Raw genomic sequence first — 24,054 nt, forward strand, 5'->3', positions numbered from 1 at the left:
TCTTAAGCTCAACTGCTAATTAAAACCCTGTTTCAGGATGGGGGAGATAGCATAATGGTTATGCAAAAAGACTCTCACTTCTAAGGCTCTGAACTCCCAGGTTCAAACTCCCAAATCACCATATGCCAGTGCTTTGATATTAAAAAAACAAAAACAAACAAACAAACAAAAAACTGTTTCAGGGGGCACCAGCAGGAGCCTTACACAGGAAAGCTCAAAAATTACCATACAAATGTCCTGAATTTCAGACCTGGGCCATCACATGGGAATGCCTGCAATACATATGTGTAACTGAAGATGGTCTCCAATAATGTCACCAACACTTAACTATGAGTGATCATTGTCATTTGTACCAAATCAACTGGAAAAAAAAAACTCATTTATTCAGCATTTCTCTCATTGGTAGTGAACTCAAGCATGAATTTGGGTTCTGTAATAGTTATGAGTCATACAGTGATTTCTTTTGAGTATTTTGCAGAGCAGTGCCAAGTTGTAGACTTGCTTTTGCATTTTATTTTCCAATTACTTAAGTCGTAAATCCCTATTATTATCTTTTGTCTTTCATATGCCACTGTGTCTCTAACAATAAAGCAAGTCATCCTTCTTTCTTTTCAAATGTAACAGATCCATTTCTAATGATTCACTGTTATGTGTTGTTTCTTTTTATAAATTACAAACAGAAAAAATATTCAGAAGTTGCTACATGAAATATCTGTACTTATCAGCTTATTAAGTTTCAGTCTATTACTCACTTCTTCACTGCCACAGTCACATTCTTCACCAGGCTCCAAAATTCCATTTCCACACACAGGTTGATTTTGGTCTCGTGACTGGATATTTGGAGAGTTCCACAGACATCCATCCGCAAGTTTTGAAGCAAAATATCTATAGTCATCCATGCTACAATTGCTAAAAATCTTCATACCACTGAAATACCTGAATCAAATTATACTCCACAGGTAAATAAATCTGGCTAATCAAACTACAACCAAACAATGTCCCACTTAGGATATCCTATGCAAGATCATTCAAATGAAAATTAACCTCCTCAGCAGAGATGCAATCAACTATGATTAATTTTTTACTTAGTATTGCTTAGTTTTGTCATGGCACTGAAGGATTTAAAATGAGATTGCTAATTTTTATTTTTTATTTTATTGTTGGGGATCAGTGCCTTAACCATGAATTCATTTTTCTTAGTGGCTATTTTCCCCTGTCTTCCTTTTATTTGATAAAGAGAGAAATTGAAAAGAGAAGGCACTTTCTAGTTTTATATGTGTAATGACTCACTGTACCCACCACCAAAATTCCAGTCCCTTCATCATATAATTTGTTTTCTTATATTCATAACTCCCACTCTGCTTCTTCTTTCCTTCTGAAAATCACCAAATGTTTTAGTCTCAGAGTTGTGGTGTGTGTATCTTCCTACTGCATGTATGAATGATACTATCTGGCAATTATCTTTCATCTGCTGACTTCTTTTGCATAATTACCCCTAGTTTTATGTTGTTTATAATAGCATAGTATTCCACTGAGAATATATTCAATGACTTTAGTCATTCACTGAATGACATTAGGTTGATTCCATGTTCTATAATGAACAATAGTTCCATTAGCATAGGGAGTGCAAATATTCATTTGAAAAAGTGCATTTATATTCCCTGGATAAATGTCTTGAAGTTATATTGTTGGCATTTTCAGTTGGTATTTCCATTCTTAGTTGTTTAAGAAATATCCATACCATTTTCCACAGAAACTTCATCAATTTAGATTTGCTCATTCCATGTTTACTAGTATTGACCATTCTTAGGGGTTTGAGGTAATATCTCATGTGATTTTGATTTGAATTTTCCTAATAAAAGAGGCTAAGCATTTTTCTAGTGTCTATGGGATGTCTATTTATCTCATAACTGGAGAAACAGCTCAATTAGCAAAATGCAGGACTTGTATTATCTGAGACTCAGTTCAAGTTCTATTACTACATGTATAGGGTGGTGGTCTGACTTCGTTTCTCATGTGAAGCTCTGCCTCATATAAACCAATTCCGTTAAATAATCTGATTTAAAGTGTACTGAAATATAAGCCTATTCTGGAAAACAAACAAGTTTGCAATAGATAGTTATCTCTATTCTTAGTACTGGTAAACACAAAATAGTGCTTCTTTCCAGACTGATTTTCTTAATGGAAAACTTTATCAGTCTAGTTATATACAGTCTATTGGTCAATATATGCAGTTGATAATAATATCTATAAATAAAGACATTTTTCTTCCTCAAGTTCTTCCTATATATTTTTTTTCAAAATAATTCTCAAAGCTCTAGTAGTTGTTGTTTATTTTCTGGGACATATTATCCAGTGGTAACTTTTTTAAGCTAAGACAAGAGACATAAAAAAGTTTAAAGAGATGGGGGAGAGTCAGAGACATGGCAGTACTGAAGCTTCTCCAAGTACCATAGTGTACTGTGGTGTACTGGGTACTCAAATATGGCTTGTGCACATGTCAAAGCAAAAATCACCTGGGAGGAGCTATCTTTCTGGTCCACTATTCAATATTGATAAGGGTAACTTTACATATCTTTGCCTTGAGCAACAAATATAACAGAACAATAGCAAGTTTTTTCTATACAGTTTGCCTTTGTCTTCATAAATGCCTAGATTTCCCCTCCAGTTATTTTAATCATTGAATTTATGATAATTTGGAGTCACACATCATTTAGAAAAAATGTTAGTCTGACATCTCTTCATATACAATATGCTTTTCTAATTTTTTTTCACTTTGTTGGGAGTTGATGGTTTAAAGTTGTTATGTTTATAGTTGTTGTCACATAGGTAATGTAAATTGGTCCTCTCCAATTTTTATGTCAATTTGAATATAAAAGGGAAAACATTCCTTGGAAACTGACAAAAGTGTAAAATTAATTAGGAAAAATGACTTACATTGCTTTATGATTCATTATACATGTAGCTCCTGGACAAATGCATTTACTGCTGTCATATTTTAATCCTATTTTGAGGCTGAGTATTTGAGCTATAGTAACTGAAAATCCCTCCAACGTTACTGCATCTGAATACTAAAATAAAAAGGATTTGAGAGAATATATTTTTTATTTACAAAGGAAGAAAATGAAAGCAAGTCATAAAATTGTATAACATATTTTTTTCCAAATCACTTTGTTGAGGGAAATAATGTTTTATAAGATAGTTGTTGTCATATGAACACAATTTCTTGCCTTCCTGGGATAAGTGTCTGCACACCACTCTCACCATCAAATGAAATCTTCCTCCACCATCATGCACTGGGACCACATTTTATATGTGATAGGTACATTTGAGGTTAAGCATATTTTACAATTTAAAATATGAATTTACTTATTTATTTGAGAGAAAGAAAGAGAGAGAGAGACCAGAATACTGTTCTACTTTGCCATATATACTTCTGGAGTTCAAACCAGAATACTGTTCTACTTTGCCATGTATACTTCTGGAGTTCAAACCCAAGATTATGTGTATTCAAGTCCTGTGCTCCACCAGCTGAGGTACCTTTCCAGTCCCACAGCAACTGATTTCTACATATTCTTTTTATGAAGATTCATAACTGCTAGCTAAGTGGCATAAAACAATGTAAAACGAAACTTAGACTACTGGCATTTTATGGTTTACAAAGTGACATTTTCCTAGAAGTCACCAAGATGGCACCTTGTTTTGCCACCATGAGGGACAACTAGCAATTAACAGGAAAGTCATGACAGAGAAGCCCATTTACTATACTGGTTGGGGTGGGGGGCAAGGAGAACATTCACCTTTCACTGGACACAATATGGGTGGAGAGGAGAGAAAAGTCTGTAAGGATTGTGTGTTGGGGTAGAGGCACGCATTTTCAGATTTCTGGTCCAGCAAGGAACTCTGGAGAGGAGAGAAAGGAAATGGTGGGGTAGCACACAGCTTTAACCCAAATGAAGCTCATACATAAGCACTGGACTGCTCCATAGGGACCAAGGTCCCATTCGGGAGGACAACATAGAAGGTACTCTAGACTATACTTTGCCTCCTCACCTCTCAAAGGCCTTATAAAAGGCACTGAGAGTGACAGACTATGGAATCATAGATATGGAACTCTGGAGAGGAGAAACACTCCTGGTGCACAAAAAGCCATCACACACACCCAGACATTAACAACAACAGAAAGATACTCCCATGCTCCTCCATCACTCTGTTGACAAAACTATTGAATATACTTGAGTCAAAAAATAAGATCAAATTAATTCTATCACCACATGTCAGACAGAAAAAGTAGTTCAAATGTTGATAGCCCAAATTTTAAAATATGGAAAATGTAAAGCTTTAAACTGGGCAGATTATGTTGTTTGAAGTATGGGGTTTATGTTGACACATAAAATAATCTGAAGTGTTATATACATACCTACATTTTACTGCTATTTTACTTTACTTAGTCACTTTATATGAGGAGTGATATTCACAAGATTGTTTTCACATATGTTCACTTCTTTGTCTTCATGTGATAGGCGTCAGCATATCACACCTTACAACTAGTCATCTTCCACCACCATCGGACATGGAACCCTCAACCCTCTTTTTTATTAATAGGAAAATCCATGCCAAAACAGCAACGAACTAGCTCACACTTGTGAGAAAGGCTCTTATTCTAACTTAAAAAAAAAAAAAAGGAGGGGGAGAAGTCCAAAAAGATGAAAGGAGACAAAAACTTCTCAGACACTGAGGAAGTAAATTATTGCAGTGATTATGGAAACAGTACAGAAATTTCTTCTAAAGTATAACCAGTCCAGTCAGCATACATTTTGTACTTAATTAAAGAAAATTAAATAATAATTTGAGAAACTATGTTCACCCCATGTTCATTGCAACATTATTCACAATCATCAAAAGAGTTGGAAGTAACCATGATATCTTTTGGCAGTTGATAAATGAAAAAAGATACACAATGGAATGGTACTCAATCATAAAAATGATGATATCCTGCAACTGACAACAATGTACATGAACCTAGGGAGTATTATATTTATCGAAATAAGTCAGATCAGTAAAGATAAACGTCCCATGATTTCATTCATCGTAGTATATAAAACAAAACAAGTGAACTAAGTAAAAATGAGACAAAACTAGTGGGTACTAAAAGATGAAGGGAAGAAAGAGGTAGGTAAAATGAGTTAATTTTATAGTGAAAGATGAAATTACATTGCTACATTACAATGCAACTTGAAGTATATGTGTTTTTTAACTATTAGTACCTAAATATACATATATATTTGTTTTATTTTATTTTTTATATTTATTTATTATTTATTTTTCCTTTTGTTGCCCTTGTTTTTTTTTATTGTTATAGTTATTATTGCTGTTGTTGTCATCATTGTTGGATAGGACAGAGATAAATGGAGAGAGAAGGGGAAGACAGAGAGGGGGAGAGAAAGATAGACACCTACAGACCTGCTTCACCACTTGTGAAGCGATTCCCTTGCAGGTGGGGAGCCCAGGGCTTGAACCCGGATACTTACACCGGTCCTTGCGCTTCGCGCCATGTGCGCTTAACCCATTGCACTACCGCCCAACTCCCCTAAATATATTTTTAAAAGCATGACATACATGCTTTGTAGGACATTAGAAAGAATATGTGGTGGAAATTATTACACAAGGAACTGAGACATATTTTACAGGACTAGTCTTTAAAAAATGGATTTTTTTGTTAGCACAATAGCTCACTTGGATAGTGTGCTTGATTTGACATGTGTATTATCCAGGTTCAAGCCTAGCCCAAGTAGCACTAAAAGGTTTGGTGCTGTGATTTCTTCCAGTGATTAACAAACAACAAACCAAAAAATTAAAGCAACTGCATTTATAATACATGTTCACAGTTCAGGTAGTGACACATCTGGTAGAGGAAACATGTTACAATGAGCAAGAACCTGGGTTTAAGCCCCCCTGTCCTTACCTGCAGAGAATATTTCACAGTTCATGAAGCAATGTGTTAGGTGTTTTCCTTTCTTTTTCTTCGTCTTTCTTTCTTCCTTTCTCTCTTTCTTTCTTTCTTTCTTTCTTTCTTTCTTTCTTCCTTCCTCCCTCCCTCCCTTCCTTCTTTCCTTCCTTCCTTCCTTCCTTCCTTCCTTTCCCTCCCTCCCTCCTTCCCTCCATCCCTTCTTTCCTTCCTTTGTTTTTCTTTCTCCCCCCCCCCTCTTTTTCTCTCTCTTTTTTTGCCTCCAGGCTTATCACTGGGCTTGGTGCTGGCTCTATGAATCCAGTGCTCATGGTCGCTATTTTTTCCATTTTATATGACAGGACAGAGAGGAACTGAGAAGGAACAGGGATACAAAAGAGTCACCTGCAGATGTGCTTCACTGCTGATAGAGTCCCCCTACGGGTGGGTAGTGGGGTTCGAACCAAGATCCTTGCCCATATCCTTGAGCTTGGTACTATGTGCACTTAACCAGGTGAGCCATCATACAGCCCCAGGTGTCTCTCTTTCTCTCTCCCACTCTAGCTCCCCCTTCCCTCTGTTTCTCTGCCTCTGTCCAAACAAATAAATAAAATAAAAGTATATTTTAAAAAGCAATATAGTCATCACTTTATAAAATTGAAAATTTAAGAATTTAGTGATGTGTCACCATGCACTTATCTTTTTAAAAGGTATAAAAATAGCTCTGAAATTAGAAACATACAGAATAATATAAAGCTCATGGATCCATCTATCTGCAACAATATTTTATATAATAAACAATCACAAAATACATGAATAATTTGTATTTATGGAGGTATGCATGTCCTTAAAAACTTAATACAAATATTAATACAAATATTAGTATCCATATTTCTAGTTGGTGTAGAGCTACAGTAATTTTGACTCATATATTTTCCATAGGCCTGAAATTTATAATTATATAGACTTACTAAGATTAAAATAATTCTGATCCTCAAAAATAGTAATATTGTTACATATGGGGAAATTGAAGTTATTAAAAATTATAGTAATTAAAATAGGTAAAATAATACTCATAAAATATGGTATAAATTACAGACAAATAATAATGGAAAGAAAGATAAAATTACATACCACAGCAACATCTGCACCATAGGTTTTGTTGCATATTGTTCCTGGAAATGTTGCTCCAACATATTTAGGCTGTTTCCTGTAACTACATCAGTATTGTAGAGTATTTTTTTACCTAGTATAGTTATTCACAGTAATGTAATGGTATATGTACTAATTTAATTCTACCATAATGTCTCAAGTTATTTTTCAAGTATATGATATAAATATCTATTAAATTATGTAAAATACTCAAATCAGTGAAAGCAACAATTCATTTCATGCTAATTTACTTTTTCTCACCTATACCTAAACTCAGTGATTTCTCTAATTTGCCTTAGTTTTCATTTCTATGAACTCACTATTACTATTTACTGAATAGATAGATATAGAAATCAAAATTGAGAGGGAAGAAAGAGGTGAAAGAGAAAGAGAGAGAGAGAGAGAGGGAGAGAGAGAGAGAGAGAGAGAGATGGACCTGCAGTACTGCTTCATGAATCATGAAACTCCCCCTCTCCCCGAAGTTGAGGGGACTGGGGGTTTGAACCTAGGTACTTGTACATTGTAACATATGTGCTCAACCAGGTGTGCCACCACTGGTTGATTCACTTAGTTTAGTCACTAGAAGTTAAAACAGAAGAAAGTTTTAATTTGCGGGTTAAAAAAAATCTTACTTTTTCTTAAATGAACACATTAAATCAAATGTTAACAGTAAAAAACCTCAATTCCTCTTAGTCTTAGTGGTATACATGAAATGCATTAACAGAACATATAAACTAATTAATTAATAAGCTGATTTACATGTATTCTATAGCCTTTTTGATACAATAAAAAGTTCACAAAATGAAGTTTATTTCAAATAAACTATATTTGAAAATGTTTTTAGTTGATTAAAGTTTATGTTATTATATCTGCAATTAAATATTTACCTCCATGACAACAGCTATACCTTATTTAACACTTTCAAATGGACCTATAGAGAATTGACATGCACAAAAAGTGCATTATTCAATTATTGAAATTATTTGCATATACATGTCTTTATTAATGTAGGGTAATGTGCTTACGTAAGCAAGAGTGCTATGTCATAGGGTTGTAGGATAAGATAGCTGTTTTTCCATGCCACGAATCGCTGTAATAAATTATCAGCATCCCCGTTGGTAGAAATTTGGTTATTATTTGACCACAATTCCAAGGATGATAGTACCACAGTCAATTTGAACTGAGCAAAAAGCTAAAAATAATATTTATTCAAGTAGCAAATCGTTACATCAAAATAATACATAACAGCTATGCTTATTATTTGTATATAAACTATAACAAAGACAAATCATGTTCATCAACATACAAAGAACAGTATTTCAATGCTATTTCATGAAATGATAAATGTGAGGAAGCCAACTTACAGAGTTTACAAGAGCAATAATCTGAATAATTTTCTGTGTAACGGCCATTTTTTCCGATCCCATATGATCATACTGAAAAACAGAATGTTAAAGGGATGAGTGATGGGTAAAGAGGACAGGGAAAGAGGTGGGAGGAGGGAGAGCTTTGGGATCCTAGTGCATGATGATGGAAAAGGACTAAACTAGAGCTAAGAGTGCTTTACAGGTACCTATCATGGCAAGTGGGGGATCATGCCGGTGTGCTATAAACAATTAATTTCCCAAGCAAATGAAACAAAAGAAGGAAAATAATGTGAGTGGTAGCATTTTGAAGGATTAGTGTCTATATTTTGATAATATCAGGCAGAAAAGAAATGTAAGAATTGTGAAACAATTTAAAGTATGCTAATACAACAAAAAGATTTTCCTATCTGTAGTCAATGAAAACAGAATACTCACCTGTATAGTATTTTTTTTTAATACAAAATTGTTTCATGAGAGAATGAGAGTAGGAGAGTAGGAGAGAGACTATAGTGTCTATCTTATATGCTGACAGGAACTAACTCAGGATTTCAGGCATACAAATCCTGCGCTCTAACGCTACTTAAGGTACAAATATATATTATTTTACAGACACTCTTGAGCAGAAACAATTGCACTCATCAAAAGTTTCTTTCTTTTTTTTAAAGCAGTTTCCTATCTTTCTCTCCACTATAAATGGATTTATTGACAAAGGAATTTTCTATGGCATAGAGGGAACCATGGTGTATTTTTGTTGTATATTTAGTAAAGAACAAATATCAAGTAAAGGCATTAACAAAATCAAAATAATTTGGCAGAAGACCCAGTGGGGGTTGTATTGTTATGTGGAAAACTGGGAAAGCTTATGCATGTACAAACTACTGTATTTACTGTCAAGTGTAAAACATTAATGCCCAAATTAAAATAAATAAGTAAATAAATAAATCAAAATGTTCAAATAAACTTACAGGGAAATAAAGATAGAAATTTAAAAAATATAAAGCTAAAATCATGTGGAATAAACTACAAAAGATTCAATAAAGAGAAAGATGAATTAATATGCCGAAACTGGCAAATTCTTGAAAAACGTATTCTTAGTTGGAAACATAATGGATGTATCTGTTCTTTGGAGTCATGAAGTTGGGAATATATTAAGCAGACAGGTAAAATGGTAAATAATTGACCTAAAAAAAACTTAAAAAATGTTCCCAAAGGTTTGAATGTTTAAATGCAAGGAAGTGAGCTTAGAACTGTCCAATATTTATAATAAAACATATTTAATTAATTACAATTAAGAAAATGTATTATGTTTTTTGAAATTAAGAGTAAAAGGCATTATTTAAAGATGGCAAAAGATGGCAAATGGAAAACATTAATTCCCCAATAAAGAAATTAAAATAAATAAATAAAATGAAGATGGCAAAAGAAGAGGCAATTTGACTTACAAAAGCTTTCTCCACTATGATGTGTATTCTTAGTTCCTGCGGTAATAATTTCGAAATAGATTTCTTCTAAAAAAAAGGGAAATTTATCAAATGATAGTATGTTTTGAATTTGTTAAGGGTGAAAAGTGACACGTAAGGAAAATAATAATAAAAATGTATAGAAAGTTTTTGTAAACACAAATATAATGATTACTAATAAATAAAGAAATTTCATTTAAAAATATATTCCACAGGTCAAGGAAAGAATGCCAGCCATAGTGCACCATATACTTTTATCAGAAGCCCGAGAGCTTCCAGGTGTAATCCCTGGCACCATATGCCACAACTGAGTAGTTTTTTCTCTCTCTCATTTAATAAATCTTTTATTACAATATATATGTGTGTGTGTGTGTGTGTGTGTGTGTGTGTGTGTGTATTCCATAATTGAAATAGTGCCAATTGGTCTGTAAAGTAAGAGGCTTAATAGTTTCTATTAACACCTTTAAAAGTAAAAAAAAAAAGTCACTTTTTACAATATGTAAGTCTGTATTTCTAATTCACACTTGATAATTCTTTAGGTTCTATCTTCCTAAAGACTGCAATGACACCCACACTTCCTGACTTCAGCTTATACTATTGGATTGCTGTTATTAAAACTGCCCGAACTGCCCCTGCGGCTACTGACAGACTATGACCCACATAGTCAACGACTGCCACCTCTCCAGATTCAAAGGAGGTCTCGAAACTTTACATCAGGCTCAAACTGATGCTGTTGACTGGCTACGGAAGAAGGGCAAACGCTAGAAGAAGATTAAAACTGCCATTGTGAATAATGCATTTATTAACATTTGAGTGCATGTATGTCCTTTCTAATTAGTGTTTGAGTGTACACTGGATAAATGTCTAACAGTGATATTGCTGGATCATTTTTATTTGAGAACTGAGCATAGTCTTTCAAAGGATCTGCACCAGTTTGCATTTCTACCATCAATGTAGCAGAATTTTTTCTCTACAATCTCTCTAATACCTGTCCTGTTGATGTGAGATTGTATCTCACTATAGTTTTAATTTGCATTTCTCTAATGACAAGTGAAGTGGAATATTTCTTCATGTGTCTGTGGGTCATGTTTATCTCTTCTTTACAAAACTGTCTTTTTGGTTCTTTGGTCCACTTTTTAATTGAGTTATTTTTGCTTCTTTTGTAAGTCTGTACCAGTTTTGTGTAGATGTCTGACATTAATCACTTGTCTGATGTGTGATGTGCAAATATCTTCTCCCATTTATTTGGTTGCCTTGTTATCCTTATATAGTTTGCTTTCTATGTGTAGAAGCTTTTAGTTTCATGTAGTCCCATTTATTTACTCTCATTTCCATTTCCTATGCCCAGGGGATTGAATCACCAAAGACATCTTTGATGTGAAGGTCCTGCAAAGTTTCACTGATGTTTTCTAAAAATTTTACGGTTTCTGGTGTAATATCTATCTGTTTAATCCATTTGGATTTGCCCTTAGTGTATGGTGTTAGATGGTGGTCTAATTTCACTTTTCTACATGTCGTTCTTCAATTTTTCTGAAACCATCCGTTAAAGAGATCTTCTTTAACCCATTACATGGTTTTGTTCCCTTTGTCATATATTAGGTAGTTGTATATGTGTGGGCTTATTTCTGGGCTTTCGGTTCTGCTCCACACATCCAAGTGTGTGTTTTTATTCCAGTACCATGCTGTCTTGACTACCATTGTTTTGTAGTATATACTGTTGGGGAACACGACACCTCCATAGTTTTCCTTTTTTCTCAGAAGTGCTTTGGTATTTCATGGCCTTTTATGGCTCTATGTAAATTTATGGACAATTTGTTCAATTTGCTTGAAAAAATGCCATCAGAGTTTGGATGGAATTCCATTGAAATTGTAGATTACTTCTGGCAGAATAGTCATTTTAATAACGTTTATTCTTCCAGCCCAAGAGCTAGGAATGTTCCCCACTACTGTGTGTCTCTATTTCTTTTAGCAATGTCTTAATTTTTTTTTTAAAGGTCCTTCACCTCATTTATGAGATTCACCCCAAGGTATTTTATCTTTTAAGGTTTGATTGTAAATGGGATTGATTCTCTTATTTCATTTTCCTCTGACTCCTTGTTTGTATACAGAAATGTCACAGATTTATGTGTATTGATTTTGTATTCTGTTACTTTATTGAATTCATTAATTATTTCCAGTAGCTTTTTGAAGGAGCCTTTGGGGGTTGTCCCAAACTTGTAAGCAGCTCAGATGCCCTGTGACAAGTGAGTGATTCAGAAATTTGTGTTACACACACACACACACACCCCACAACAGAATAATACTGACCTATTAAAAATGACAAAATCTTCTCCTTTACCTCATCAGGGACAGAACATGTTAAGTTAGATAAGCCAAAAAGTGAAGGACAAATACTGGATGTGCTCATTTATATGTGGAACTTAGGAAACAAGGAAAAACACAAAACGAAATGAAATTCAAACTGAGGCTGGTATATTGCCTTAGATCAAGGAAGGCATTCTGGGGAAAACGAGGAAGGGTAGGTGATGAATTGAGTAACCTGGTGCATGATGGTGAAAATGGACCTAAGTTGGGGGTGAAAGTTCTTTATAGAAACTGTCCATGGAGTGATGATAAATTGTACCCATGTGCCAACAACTTACTGTAAACCTTTAAGCCCATAATGACTAAAGAAAAAGAAGACTACAGTAACTCCAACTGTGGCATATCAGACATCCAGCTTTTCTATATGTTCATCTATATACATCTATATCTATATACATCTATATCTATATACATCTATATACATCTAGTATGAAAAATCTTTTTCCCAAAAGCATTTGTTGAAATTACTATATAAATTAATTTCAAGTTTTACAGTTGTTGGATGTCAAAAATAATAGACAAGCAATATGCCAATCAAAGCATTAAGAGGAAAAGTTTGAGAAAGAATGTTCATCTGAGGTTTTGATTAACTATGACAAGTTTCTAGATATGAAGAAAGTCATATAGGTATGTAGAAATATGTTGTAAACTAAATTCATGCTTAAGAAAGTCTGAAACGGTTCTAAACACTCACTGGCTAATGATGAGGCTTCATGAACAAAAGGAGATCATATGAAAGGCAGAGTTAACTACCTGGTTGAGTGTCAAAAGTATGCCCCAGCATACACAGAGATAATCTCAGCAAAGAACTAAAGAACTAGTATTAAAACTACTAGTCTATCAGTAAGTTAACAGAACAAAGCTCTCAGTGATTATATGTAATAAAGAACACAGACTTTAGAGAATTAGCCAAGATTCACAAAACAACAACAACAAAAAAAAAACTACATCAAAAATAGCAATAGCACTTGGGGAGAACATAGTTACCTCTTGATATTACTTGGTTAGACCACTTCTAATTTTCAGAGGAAGACATAGTAAACAGATAACATTTAATAATGTTTCACACAATACAGACATGGAAATTATAAAAACAAATAACTAAATATTCTGACAGTGATAAAGTCAGTAATTTAAAAAGTCAATTAGAAGGGCCAGATCAGTGGCTCACCTGGTAGATACCACACATTACAGTGCAAAAGGATCAGGGTTCAAATCCCTGGTTCTCATCTGCACGGTTAAAGTTTTACAAGTCATGCAGGTGTTGCTCTTCCCCATCCCGTACATCCCCCTCACAATTCTGAACTTCTCTCTGTCTCTATCCAAAAATAAATAAATAATGAAAAATAAATCATAAAAAGAGAAATAAAAACCAGTATGTACTGAAAAAAAAGGAAAGATGGCTGCCAGAAGTGTTGAATGCTTTTGTGATGGCACCTACCTCTAGTGATAACCCTGGAAACAAACAAACAAACAAAAAAAGAGCCAGTAACTTAATGAGAGGTAAAGTGAAATTATATACTCTGAGGAAGAAATAGAAAAAGAATACAATAAGATGAATAGAACCTAGCAAGTCTTAGAATACTGTCAAATATATCAATGTGCATTTATTAGGAGTCACAGAAAAATGAGGAGACAGAGAAAATGGAACAACATTCAAATAAGCAATGATAAAAAACTCCCAACTTCTGTGAATAAAACAAATTTATATGAATAAAACTAATTCACAACTATTTCAATAGTTTATTTATTATCTGTCCAATAATGACAGAAAATGACAGAGAGGAAAGAAAGAAGTTGAAAGGGAGACAGACACCTGCAAGAAAGTTTCGTGAAGCTTGAACCAGATTCTGTGCATATGTAACATGTTGTAGTCAACCAAGTGGGCCACCCTCAAAAATTATTTATACATCCAAAAATCTTAAATGTAATTCCAAGTAAAGTGAGATCCATTCAAAGTTATATATGAAAAAACATCACAAGACAAAGACATAAAGAAATAAACAACATAGAAATAAGTCATAGATTAATAGTTAATAGGTGAACTTAGTTAACAGATGGATAAGAGATAGTTTTTCACCAAAGGCCATTAAGACCGGATGATAATGAGCTGAAATATCCGTAATAATTGAATAAAAAGTCTGTCAACCAGTGCACCTTAAATGTAAATTAAAAGAGCATGATAATAAATAACACATTTGCCATCTATTTTAGAGACCTATGCTACAATAATATGTAAAGTCATACATAAAAATGGCATACCCAGTAGAGCACTCGTGACAATATTCAAGTTCTCAGTGCCACCTTGCAGGTGAAGTAGTGTTGAATCTCCCTTTCCCTCTCCCTCTCCGTTTTTCCTTCCCTCTCCCTCTCTCCCTTCTCTTCATCTCTATCCAAATTGTAAATACATACATACATCTTAAAGTAATACAGCCTGAGAGATGGCTCTCTTGTACTTGCAGATTCCAAATGCAAACTCTGACACCACACATGAACAAACGATGCTCTTACTCTCTCTTCGCCCTCTCTCTTTCTCTTGCATTCTTTAAGGTCAATAATCTTTAAATGTTAAAAGTAAATTTATCAATGTAATGATAAGTAAATTGACTTTTCCTATTGTACTGTTAAATTTTATTCAGTGATATGAAGTTTTAATTGTAAACAAAAATATTGCATTGAATCAAAGGATAGAAAGCTTGAGGTAGATTACTGCATAATTTCTCTATTTTAAATGGCATTGAATGTACCTTAGAAATACTGAAAGAAGATAGCAAACTTAATATTTCTACTCAACAGCTAAATATCACTTTTTCAGGATTATTAAAATCCTATAGACATAATTTACAGTCTTAACAAATTCATCTAGTTACCTGTGAACTTAAAATAACTTTAGAGGGATGATCCTCTTGCCAAATGCTACTATAATTTGAGACTTGCATTGGTATGTCTGCATTAACATTATTCACTTGATAAATTATGTGCTCAAACTTTGTTGAAGACTCCAGTGGCTCAATTCCATAGCTGACATTTCCAAACTGAAGAAATCCCCTAAATATTTAAAAGAAAAAAAACAGATATAAACTTGTAAATGACGATTAAAATTATGTTCTCAAACACGGGACAAAAGACACCATAATAGCAAACAGGTTTTTAAAGCCATTTTCTTTTCCTATCTGCTTTTCCAGGTACCCTGAATAACTAATGCACATCTGACTTTTGCTCACATTCCTCCCACCCCCTGCCAGGGTTATTGCTGAGGCTGGGTGTCTACACTACTAATTCGCTGTTTCTATGGTTAATTCTTTTTTCTTTTAATTTTTTGGATAGAACAGAGAAAAACTGAGAGAGGAGGTGGAAAACTAGAGGGGGAGAGGTATCTAGACACCTGCAGGCTTGCTTCACAGCTTGTGAAGTGACCTCCCTGCAAGTGGAGAGCTGGGGACTCGAACTGGGACCCTTGTGAGAGTCCTTGTGCTTTATACTATGTGCCCTTAACCTGGTACACAATCACATGACCCCCCTTTTGCTCACATTTTAAAGAAGAAAATAAGTAGTAAAAGGTGGATTTAAGTTTGTATATAGCAATCCTAGTCACTAAAAAGATATGCATTAATACCAAGTATTTATAGGGAACCAAAATACTTGTTAAAACTTAGTCAACAATTTGTTTAGCTTTATATATTAACTCTTATTTCAGCCACCAGGTTCCAGATGCTAACATGATGCCAACCGGACTTCCCTGGGCAGATGACCCCACCAATGAGTTCTGGAATCCTGCTTCCCCAGAGCCCCGCCCTACTAGAGAAAGAGAAAAACAGGCTGGGAGTATGGATCGACCTATCAACACCCATGTTCAGCCTGGAAGCAATTACAGAAGCCAGACCTTCCACCTTCTGCACCCCATAAAGACCCTGGGTCCATACTCCCAGAGGGATGAAGAATAGGATAGCTATCAGGGGAGAAGAGGGGATACGGAGTTCCAGTGGTGGAAATTGTGTGGAGTTGTACCCCTCTTATCCTATGGTTTTGTCAGTGTTTCCTTTTCATAAAATTTTTTTAAAAAAAAATAGCAACCTCTTAACTCCCACAACAAAAACTTAATTCTTAATTTTTGTTACAGGACTAAGGGAAAGTGCACATAATACTGAATATCTAAAGACTTACTGTCTGTGAAAGCCACATTCAGAGAATATCAATTTTCTGAGTTGATATAAATAATTCCCTAAAATCAGGCAACCAAGTCTAAAATAAAGTGAGGGAAAGTAAATGTTCTCTCTCTTCTGAACTAATTTTTCCTCTGGCAAACAATTCTAATTTCTAGTATATTGATGATGAAAATATGTATCCAAGCCCTTCACCACAATGGACAGTTCCTGTTTTCTACCTGATACTGAGTAGAGCACATGACATTAACTTTTTATGTTCCAAAGGTTGCCTAACATCTCTTGTCACAACTGGTTGTGATGTCTGAGAGAATATGTGTGCTATTCCAAAGTATCTATTCCCTGCAGCTATCCTCTTCTGTATAGATCATCATCATCATCATCATCATCATCATCATCATCATCATCATGGTCAGAGCTCAATGTTTTCAGGATTCCACCATTCCTGGCAGAAAGTTTCTTTTTCTTTTCAGATAGAGGATGAAAGACACACACACACACAGAGAGAGAGAGAGAGAACTAGACACCATAACAGCACTCCACTGCTCATATAACTTCCCTACCTCAAGATTTCCCACATAGTGGCCATGGCTCAAACCTAGATCCTTGCACATGGTAACACACATATTCTAGTGGGTTAGTCACCACAGTCTTGGTTTTTTTTTCAATTTAAATGATATTAAGATTATCTAAAGTCATTTTTAAAAACAGGATCTCAGTTTCAGCTACTAGTAACATTATTTTAAAAGTAATGGTCCCACAATACAAACATTTGGATTTAGCAAATATGCCCAGATTTGTATCTGAAAGACTCCAACTTTCATTGTAAAATAGGATCAGACTAGGAGTTGGGCAGAAGCTCAGTGGGTTAAGCGCACATGGCACAAAGCACAAGAACCAACTTAAGGGTCCCGGTTTGAGGTTCCCGCCCCCCCCTTCCCCACCTGCAGGTGACTTGCTTCACAGGAGGTGAAGCAGGTCTGCAGGTGTCTATCTTTCTCTCCCCCTCTCTGTCTTCTCCTCCTCTTTCCATTTCTCTCTGTCTTATCTAACAATGACAACATCAGTAACAACAACAATAAGAACTACAACAACAATAATAATAAAAAAGACCCAAAGGCAACAAAAGGGAAAAAAATGGGATCAGAATGACATACCAGTACAATGCACATGTTACCATGTATTAGCTACCATGTATTAGTACCTGGGCTCAAGCTCCCAGTCCCCACTACAAAAAGAAAGTGCAATATTTCACTCGCACAAATATCTTCTTAGATGTTGTTACCTAAGTCCAGTGCAGATGTCAAGTGTTGCAGCTGAATTCGGAAAATTAGCAATGTATCCTTGGTAATGGCAAAATATCTGAATGACAGTGTAGAAAAGTTATTTATAAATTAAAATTATATTGTCAAATGTAACATACTCAACACATTTAAAGACTTAGATATAATGGCACTGTATTTTAAATGTATTGTATTAATGTAGATTTTCAAAAAAATATATTTGCCAACTTTTTTTACATGTACCTCCTAGGTGCCCGTGAAAGTTCTTTCTACCTTAGCTTCATCTCTGCTACATGCTGTTTCTATATACAACTATCAACTATGTAACAGACCAGGATTAAATAGGATATAATATCAAAATGTGAACATGCAACAAGTATACGCCAATGGTAAAAAATGTATTCATTCTAGCAAAGAAATATGATAGTAAGTGTCTGAGACATTTGAGTCTTACCTTAAAAGATAAAGGCTCAACATGTAAATATCCAGTTTCATCATAAATATAAACCAAAAAGTTCTGAGGTAGAAATGTGCTATGAAAAACAAGAAAAGATGTTAGTTTAGAGTTTAATGTAAGTATGAACTTTGAAAGATAGAAATAAATTTAAAATATAACAATTTGTAACAAGTATTTTAATTTGTGTGATATTACATATTTCAATTTAATATATAATCTAAACTCACAAAGTTGATCTATCAAAAGATTCAGACTTTTTTTTAACACTGATATAGGGTACAAACACTGTATGAATTCATGATGTCATTAGTGGACAAATATTTACTAACTTCCTACAGTCTGACATATAACTAGAAAAAATAAATAAAATAACAGGGAAAAACACTGGTCTTCAACAGAATAAGTGACATGCAATAAAAGCAAATATGTAATAATAAATTTAGTTTAGGTAAAGGAGGTGGACTGGAAAATACAGACAGGATAGTATATAAATGCTCAAAGAATGCAGAATAGAGGAAATCTAAACCAGTCATATATTTTTTTTTCACATAGATGTTATACCAAACAGGAGAAAACGTAAAGATCTTAAGGCATAAATTTATTTTGTACATACAAAGAGTAGTCATGTGCATTGTGTCCAGAACAGAGTGCAGAGTGAAGATGACAGTCATAAGAAATGGAGGGACCAGGTGTGGAGCATCTGGTTAAGTGTACACATTGCAGTGTACAATGGTCCAGGTTCAAGTTTCTGGTCCCTATCTGCAGGGGAGGGGTAGCCTCACAAGCAGTGAATCAGGGCTTCAGGTTATCTCTTTGTCTCTATCCTTTTCTATTTCCTGCTCCCCTCTCAATTTCTCTCTATCTCTATCCAATAATAAATAAAAAATTATTTTAAAAGTAGTCAGAAATGGCATATTATAGAGAACTTATTGAATGTTTTGAACTTTTTTTTGTGTGTATTTCTTCTATTGGTCTGGGATGATCTTTTTATATAGAAACAGACAGGTAGAAAGTGAAACATTACAGCAATGAAGTTTTTTTCCAAGACTGTGAGAACCAGAACATGAATTATACTCATGTACACTATCCAAGTGAGCTATTTTATTCACCAATGGATGTTATGAAAGAAACAAAAAGATCACAAAACAGAAAGATCACAAATTGAGATCAGTATTTAAATAGAACTGAACTGAATGTTTTGCTGAGAATTATCTACAGGGTCAATAAGCAAAAGGAGAGTGAGCAGCCTTTTTCAGACTGGGATAGTGGCAATTGTGGAAGTTTGATGCTGGATCTATTTTGAAAGTAGTATACATGGGTTTTACTGATTCATTGTGGAGGGATATGAGGCATATCTTTGACTTTTGTTCTCAGAAACTGGAACTCTGATGTTGCCACTTACTGAGGTGATTGTGGGAAGAATAAAAGCACTAGAAGTACATTTAGGGCACGGCAAGTATGAGAGTTTAATAGATACTGGGTATAGAATAGATGTATGAGTATGGTATTCACTAATGAGTAGTCAAATTGTAATAAAAAGTTGGTAGTAAATCTACACAGAGACAGGAAGAAGAGTGTGGGTGAGGGGAGGAACTTTCTGATCTGGTACATAATGATGGACCTAAATTGGAGGTGAAAGTGTTTTCCACACACCTGTCTTGGTAAGATGAGAAATTGTATCCGGGTGCCAACAACTGTACTGTAAACCATTAACTTCCCAATTTTATCTTAAAAAGCAGAATTTCAATTGAGTACATTCAGAGATCTCACTGGCATTATTAAATGATTCATGTGGCAAGCAGAGTTACTACAAGGGATTATAAAAGATAACATGCTTTCATAGAAAGGAGGATAGGAGGGGCCAGGCATGGTATACCTAGTTACTGTGCAGAAGGATCTGACTCAAGTCCCCAGTCCACACTTGCAGGGAGAAAGCTTCACAAGTGATGAAGCAGTGTTACAGGTCTGTCTGTCTGACTGTCTACTTATCTCTTCCCCAACCCCCTGTCTATCCTCCTTCACTCTCAGTTTCTCTCTATCCAATCAAATTAAATAAATAAAGTTTTGTTGAACTATAAAGAAAAGAGGTCAGGAAAATAACATTATTAGTAATAGAAAAATTAAAATTCATTGGAGAAAATTAATAGTTCAGATGACAGGACCTAGGTGTTACCACCTATTACCATGTGTAAGGACCCTGGTTCAAATCCCCTGTCCCCACTTGCAGGGAGGAAACTTCACAAGCAGAGAAAGGGTGCTACTTATCTTCCTTACCCTCTAAACTTCCCTCTGTCCTGTCAAATAAAATAAAGAGAAAGGGAAAAAATAGCCTCCAGGAACAGTGTATCCATTCTGCAGACACTGAGTTGTAGGGCATTATGCCAGCTCCCCCCTGCTCTATGCTGCATTGCTTGATGCTGTATTTACATAATCATTGTTTTGCCTGAGACTCGCCCTGCCTGCAGGGTATTAGTTTAATCCCCACTGGTTAGAACCTTTGCAACAGCTGGAGACCTGCTCTGCCTGCAGGGCATTGGTTTAATTCCCACTGGTTAGATGGAAGCTTGCTATCTTCAAGCTCCCTTCTCTCCACCCACTCTCCTACGTATTTCCTTTTTCCGACCTGTCACTTCCGTCTCAGAAGATATAAAGGGCAGGTTTTTCTGATCAATAAAACATTGCATTGCATTGCATTCCCGCTCAGCCACGAGTTCCAGGTTCCTCTCCCGCATCGCTGAGTAAGCAGCAGCCTAAGTTGGCTCCTGTTGAATTCTCTCCAACCGGGAGAGCACACGCCTGGGAAGAAATACCCTCAGGCTAGCCAGACACTGAGTCTCAGAAATAACCCTACCAGCAACAATAAGTAAATACTACTCGGGTAACAAAGGCTACTCATTGGCTGAACTGTGGGGCTTACACTGACTGGATTTGTTGCGGGGCAACAAAGATATAGTAAAGCACATTGTACTTTTTAATTGGCAGTACAAAACACTTTCTTTTTAAGTAATCAGTAACAAATTTTTATTTCTTGGTAACTGATCACTTCTTAGTTGGGGCAATTATTAAAAAGTGGCATAGTACAGCAACTCCACTAACAGAAATTTCCAGTTATTATCTATTTAAATTTCGACTTCACAATTTAATTATATAAATGATATCAAAAGTCTCATGATGAAATAACCATATTATATAATTATCATAAAACAAGATTCAAGAATCACACATGAGAAAAATATGAACAAGAATCACACATGAGAAAAATATAAACAAGAATCTGAAAGAATGAGCATAATGGTGAAAGTAAAGCTAAGATTTGGTGATATTATGGAAATAAAATGCAGAAACTACTGTATGGATAAAACACAGATGGGGGATGAGCAGCATCACTGGGGGCAAGGTGGCTGTGCACTTGGAAAAGCTCATGTTACAATGTGCAAGGACCCAGGTTTGAGCCCCCAGTTCTCACCTGCGAGTAGAAAGCTTTGCGAGTGGTGAAGCTTGCTACAGGTGTCTCTCTTTCTCTCCCCCTATCATCCCCTTCCTTTCTATTTCTGGCTGTCTCTATCCAATATATACATAAATATAATAAATAAACAACACTGAACAGTTATACAAAATGCTATTAGCAAGAAGACCAAAAAATTGATTTTCAGATGATTTTGTAAAAATAGTTTAATGGGAATTCTTCAGACATTAAAGCCTGACATGAGTTTAATAGTCATGAACTAAGGCTGGAAAAGTAGCTCAGTTGTATAGTGTGCTGCTTTTTCATATGTGGTTTCTTTCACTCTTTCTGACTCTCCACCTCTGTTGAAAGAAAAAGAGAAAGAAACAAAAAAATGAAAAAACAATCATGAAAAAAATCATCAGTCCAATGAGGAGAATTTTCTTCTGCCTTGACCAACTACAGAGATGGAATCAGAGAATAGACTGATTCTAATTTCATGAAATATTGAGAAAATGCAAATCAAGAGGCAGAGAGAAGATACACTTTCCTGAAGTGATGGGTAGAAAAAGGAATCCTATAACTATAATATTATTTGTGAAATGAAAATCTTAATACAGATTTAAACCTAGTGGTTTCTGTACTGAATAATTATTAACATTATTTACTTATATAGTTGTGTGGTCTTACAACATATAATATTGATCCAATAAAGATGCTGAAAGTAAATATATGTTATTAAAGCATATATTAAAAAGTATGCAACTGATAATTTCCCACCAGTAATCACTTAATGAATAAACATCTTACTGCTTTTTAAGATGCAGAGTATATGGTTTTTCATCAACTGTAATCATGTAAGTCACCTAAAATAAAAATACATATACTTTAGTATATCAAAAATATACACAGTAAAACGATATTTTTACTTGAATTAAAAAAAGATTCACTCAATCCATTGTAAAGTGTGTGCAAACTATTTTTATCTGCAAACAAGTTAACTAGTAATTATATAATGACAAAGTGGTCAGTTCATCAAAAGGATAAAACAATTTTAAATAGTAATGACCATATCAAAGCACAAATAAATAAAGCAAATGTTGACAGAACTGAAGGAGAAATAGTCAGAAAAACAATAACTGCAAGTCAAGTGCAAAACAAGAGAAAAATGCGAGCAATACCTGATATCAATAATGAATAGACCATACAGACAGAAAATAAAAAAGAAAGTATTGGTCATTAGTTTCATTATAAAATGTTTCATCAAACAGCATTGTTCTCGAGTAGTGATAGGATATTCTACATGTACTCTTTTAGACCATAAAACAAGTTCCAAAGCAGCTAAGAAAATTGAAATCATGTCAAGCGTCCTTGCCAAACACAATGATATAAAACTAAATATCAATCACAAAATTAAAAGCTAGAAAAAACTTCCACAAATCTGATGAGTTTAAACAATATACTCTGAAGTAAAAACAAGTCAATTAAGAAATCAGAAAGGAACACACACAAAATATCTTTAGACAAGTGAAAATTGAAACACAAACTACTAAAATTTGTGGAATGCAGAAAAAAAAAAGGTTTCGAGGTCAAGGAGGAAAGGTTATAGCAGAAAGCAGTTACAGTAAGACACTAGAAAGCTCTCAATAAATCTAAATTTTACATCACCAAAAACTAGAAAAAGAACTAAATGTGTAGTTAGCAAAAAGGAAAGTACAAAGGTCAAGAAGAAAGACATAAAATGGAGACTGGAATGACAATGACTGGAAAGATCTATACAAAAATAAGGATTTTCTTCTTTTTTAATCATTCTATTGGGGTTTACAGTACAGTTTCTGACAAATGTGTACAATTTCTCATCTCTCTGTGATATGTGTTTGCAAAATATTCTCACCCCCATCTTAGATTCTCTTCCATAAACATACATTAGGACACTACATCCCTTCTTGCCATCTTTAAAGTTTTTTTATATTTATTTATTTATTCATTTATTCATTTATTTCCTTTTTGTTGCCCTTGTTGTTTTTATTGTTGTTGTAGTTATTATTGTTTATGACATCGATGTTGGATAAGACAGAGAGAAATGGAGAGAGGAGGGGAAGACAGAGAAGAGGAGAGAAAGATAGACATCTGCAGATCTGCTTCACCGTGAAGCGACTCGCCTGAAGGTGAGGAGCAGGGGGCTTGAACCAAGTTCCTTATGCCGGTCCTTGCGCTTTGCACCACGTGTGCTTAACCTGCTGCGCGACCACCCAACTCCCCATCTCTAAAGTTTTTTAAAGATCAATAATATGTTAACTAGATTCAAATACAAATTTAGATATTGTAACTGATACCACAGAAATTATTTACATCATAAAAGCAATTATGAACACAACAAATCAGCTATCCTAGAATAAATAGATATAAGTCCTAC

The 24,054-nt window shown here is 34.6% G+C and overlaps 1 protein-coding gene across 2 annotated transcripts in view; it reads right to left on the reverse strand.

The window, feature by feature from the left end:
• Positions 1 to 24,054, reverse strand: part of LOC103107905 (disintegrin and metalloproteinase domain-containing protein 18-like) — a 53,510-nt gene that overhangs the window by 24,108 nt on the left and 5,348 nt on the right. Inside the window, exons 3-12 of one of the 2 annotated variants that reach the window (XM_060182233.1) lie at positions 22,449 to 22,504; positions 18,191 to 18,269; positions 17,739 to 17,815; positions 15,161 to 15,338; positions 9,909 to 9,974; positions 8,464 to 8,535; positions 8,125 to 8,291; positions 7,082 to 7,163; positions 2,938 to 3,071; positions 753 to 936 (exon numbers count right to left, since the gene is read on the reverse strand). In XM_060182233.1, coding sequence (XP_060038216.1) covers positions 753 to 936; positions 2,938 to 3,071; positions 7,082 to 7,163; positions 8,125 to 8,291; positions 8,464 to 8,535; positions 9,909 to 9,974; positions 15,161 to 15,338; positions 17,739 to 17,815; positions 18,191 to 18,269; positions 22,449 to 22,504 — 1,095 coding nt within the window. The remainder of the gene's footprint in view (positions 1 to 752; positions 937 to 2,937; positions 3,072 to 7,081; positions 7,164 to 8,124; positions 8,292 to 8,463; positions 8,536 to 9,908; positions 9,975 to 15,160; positions 15,339 to 17,738; positions 17,816 to 18,190; positions 18,270 to 22,448; positions 22,505 to 24,054) is intronic. The other variant, XM_060182240.1, reaches the window with a different exon arrangement.

The sequence above is a fragment of the Erinaceus europaeus genome, chromosome 2, assembly GCF_950295315.1.
Source record: "Erinaceus europaeus chromosome 2, mEriEur2.1, whole genome shotgun sequence".
Classification (NCBI taxonomy): domain Eukaryota; kingdom Metazoa; phylum Chordata; class Mammalia; order Eulipotyphla; family Erinaceidae; genus Erinaceus; species Erinaceus europaeus.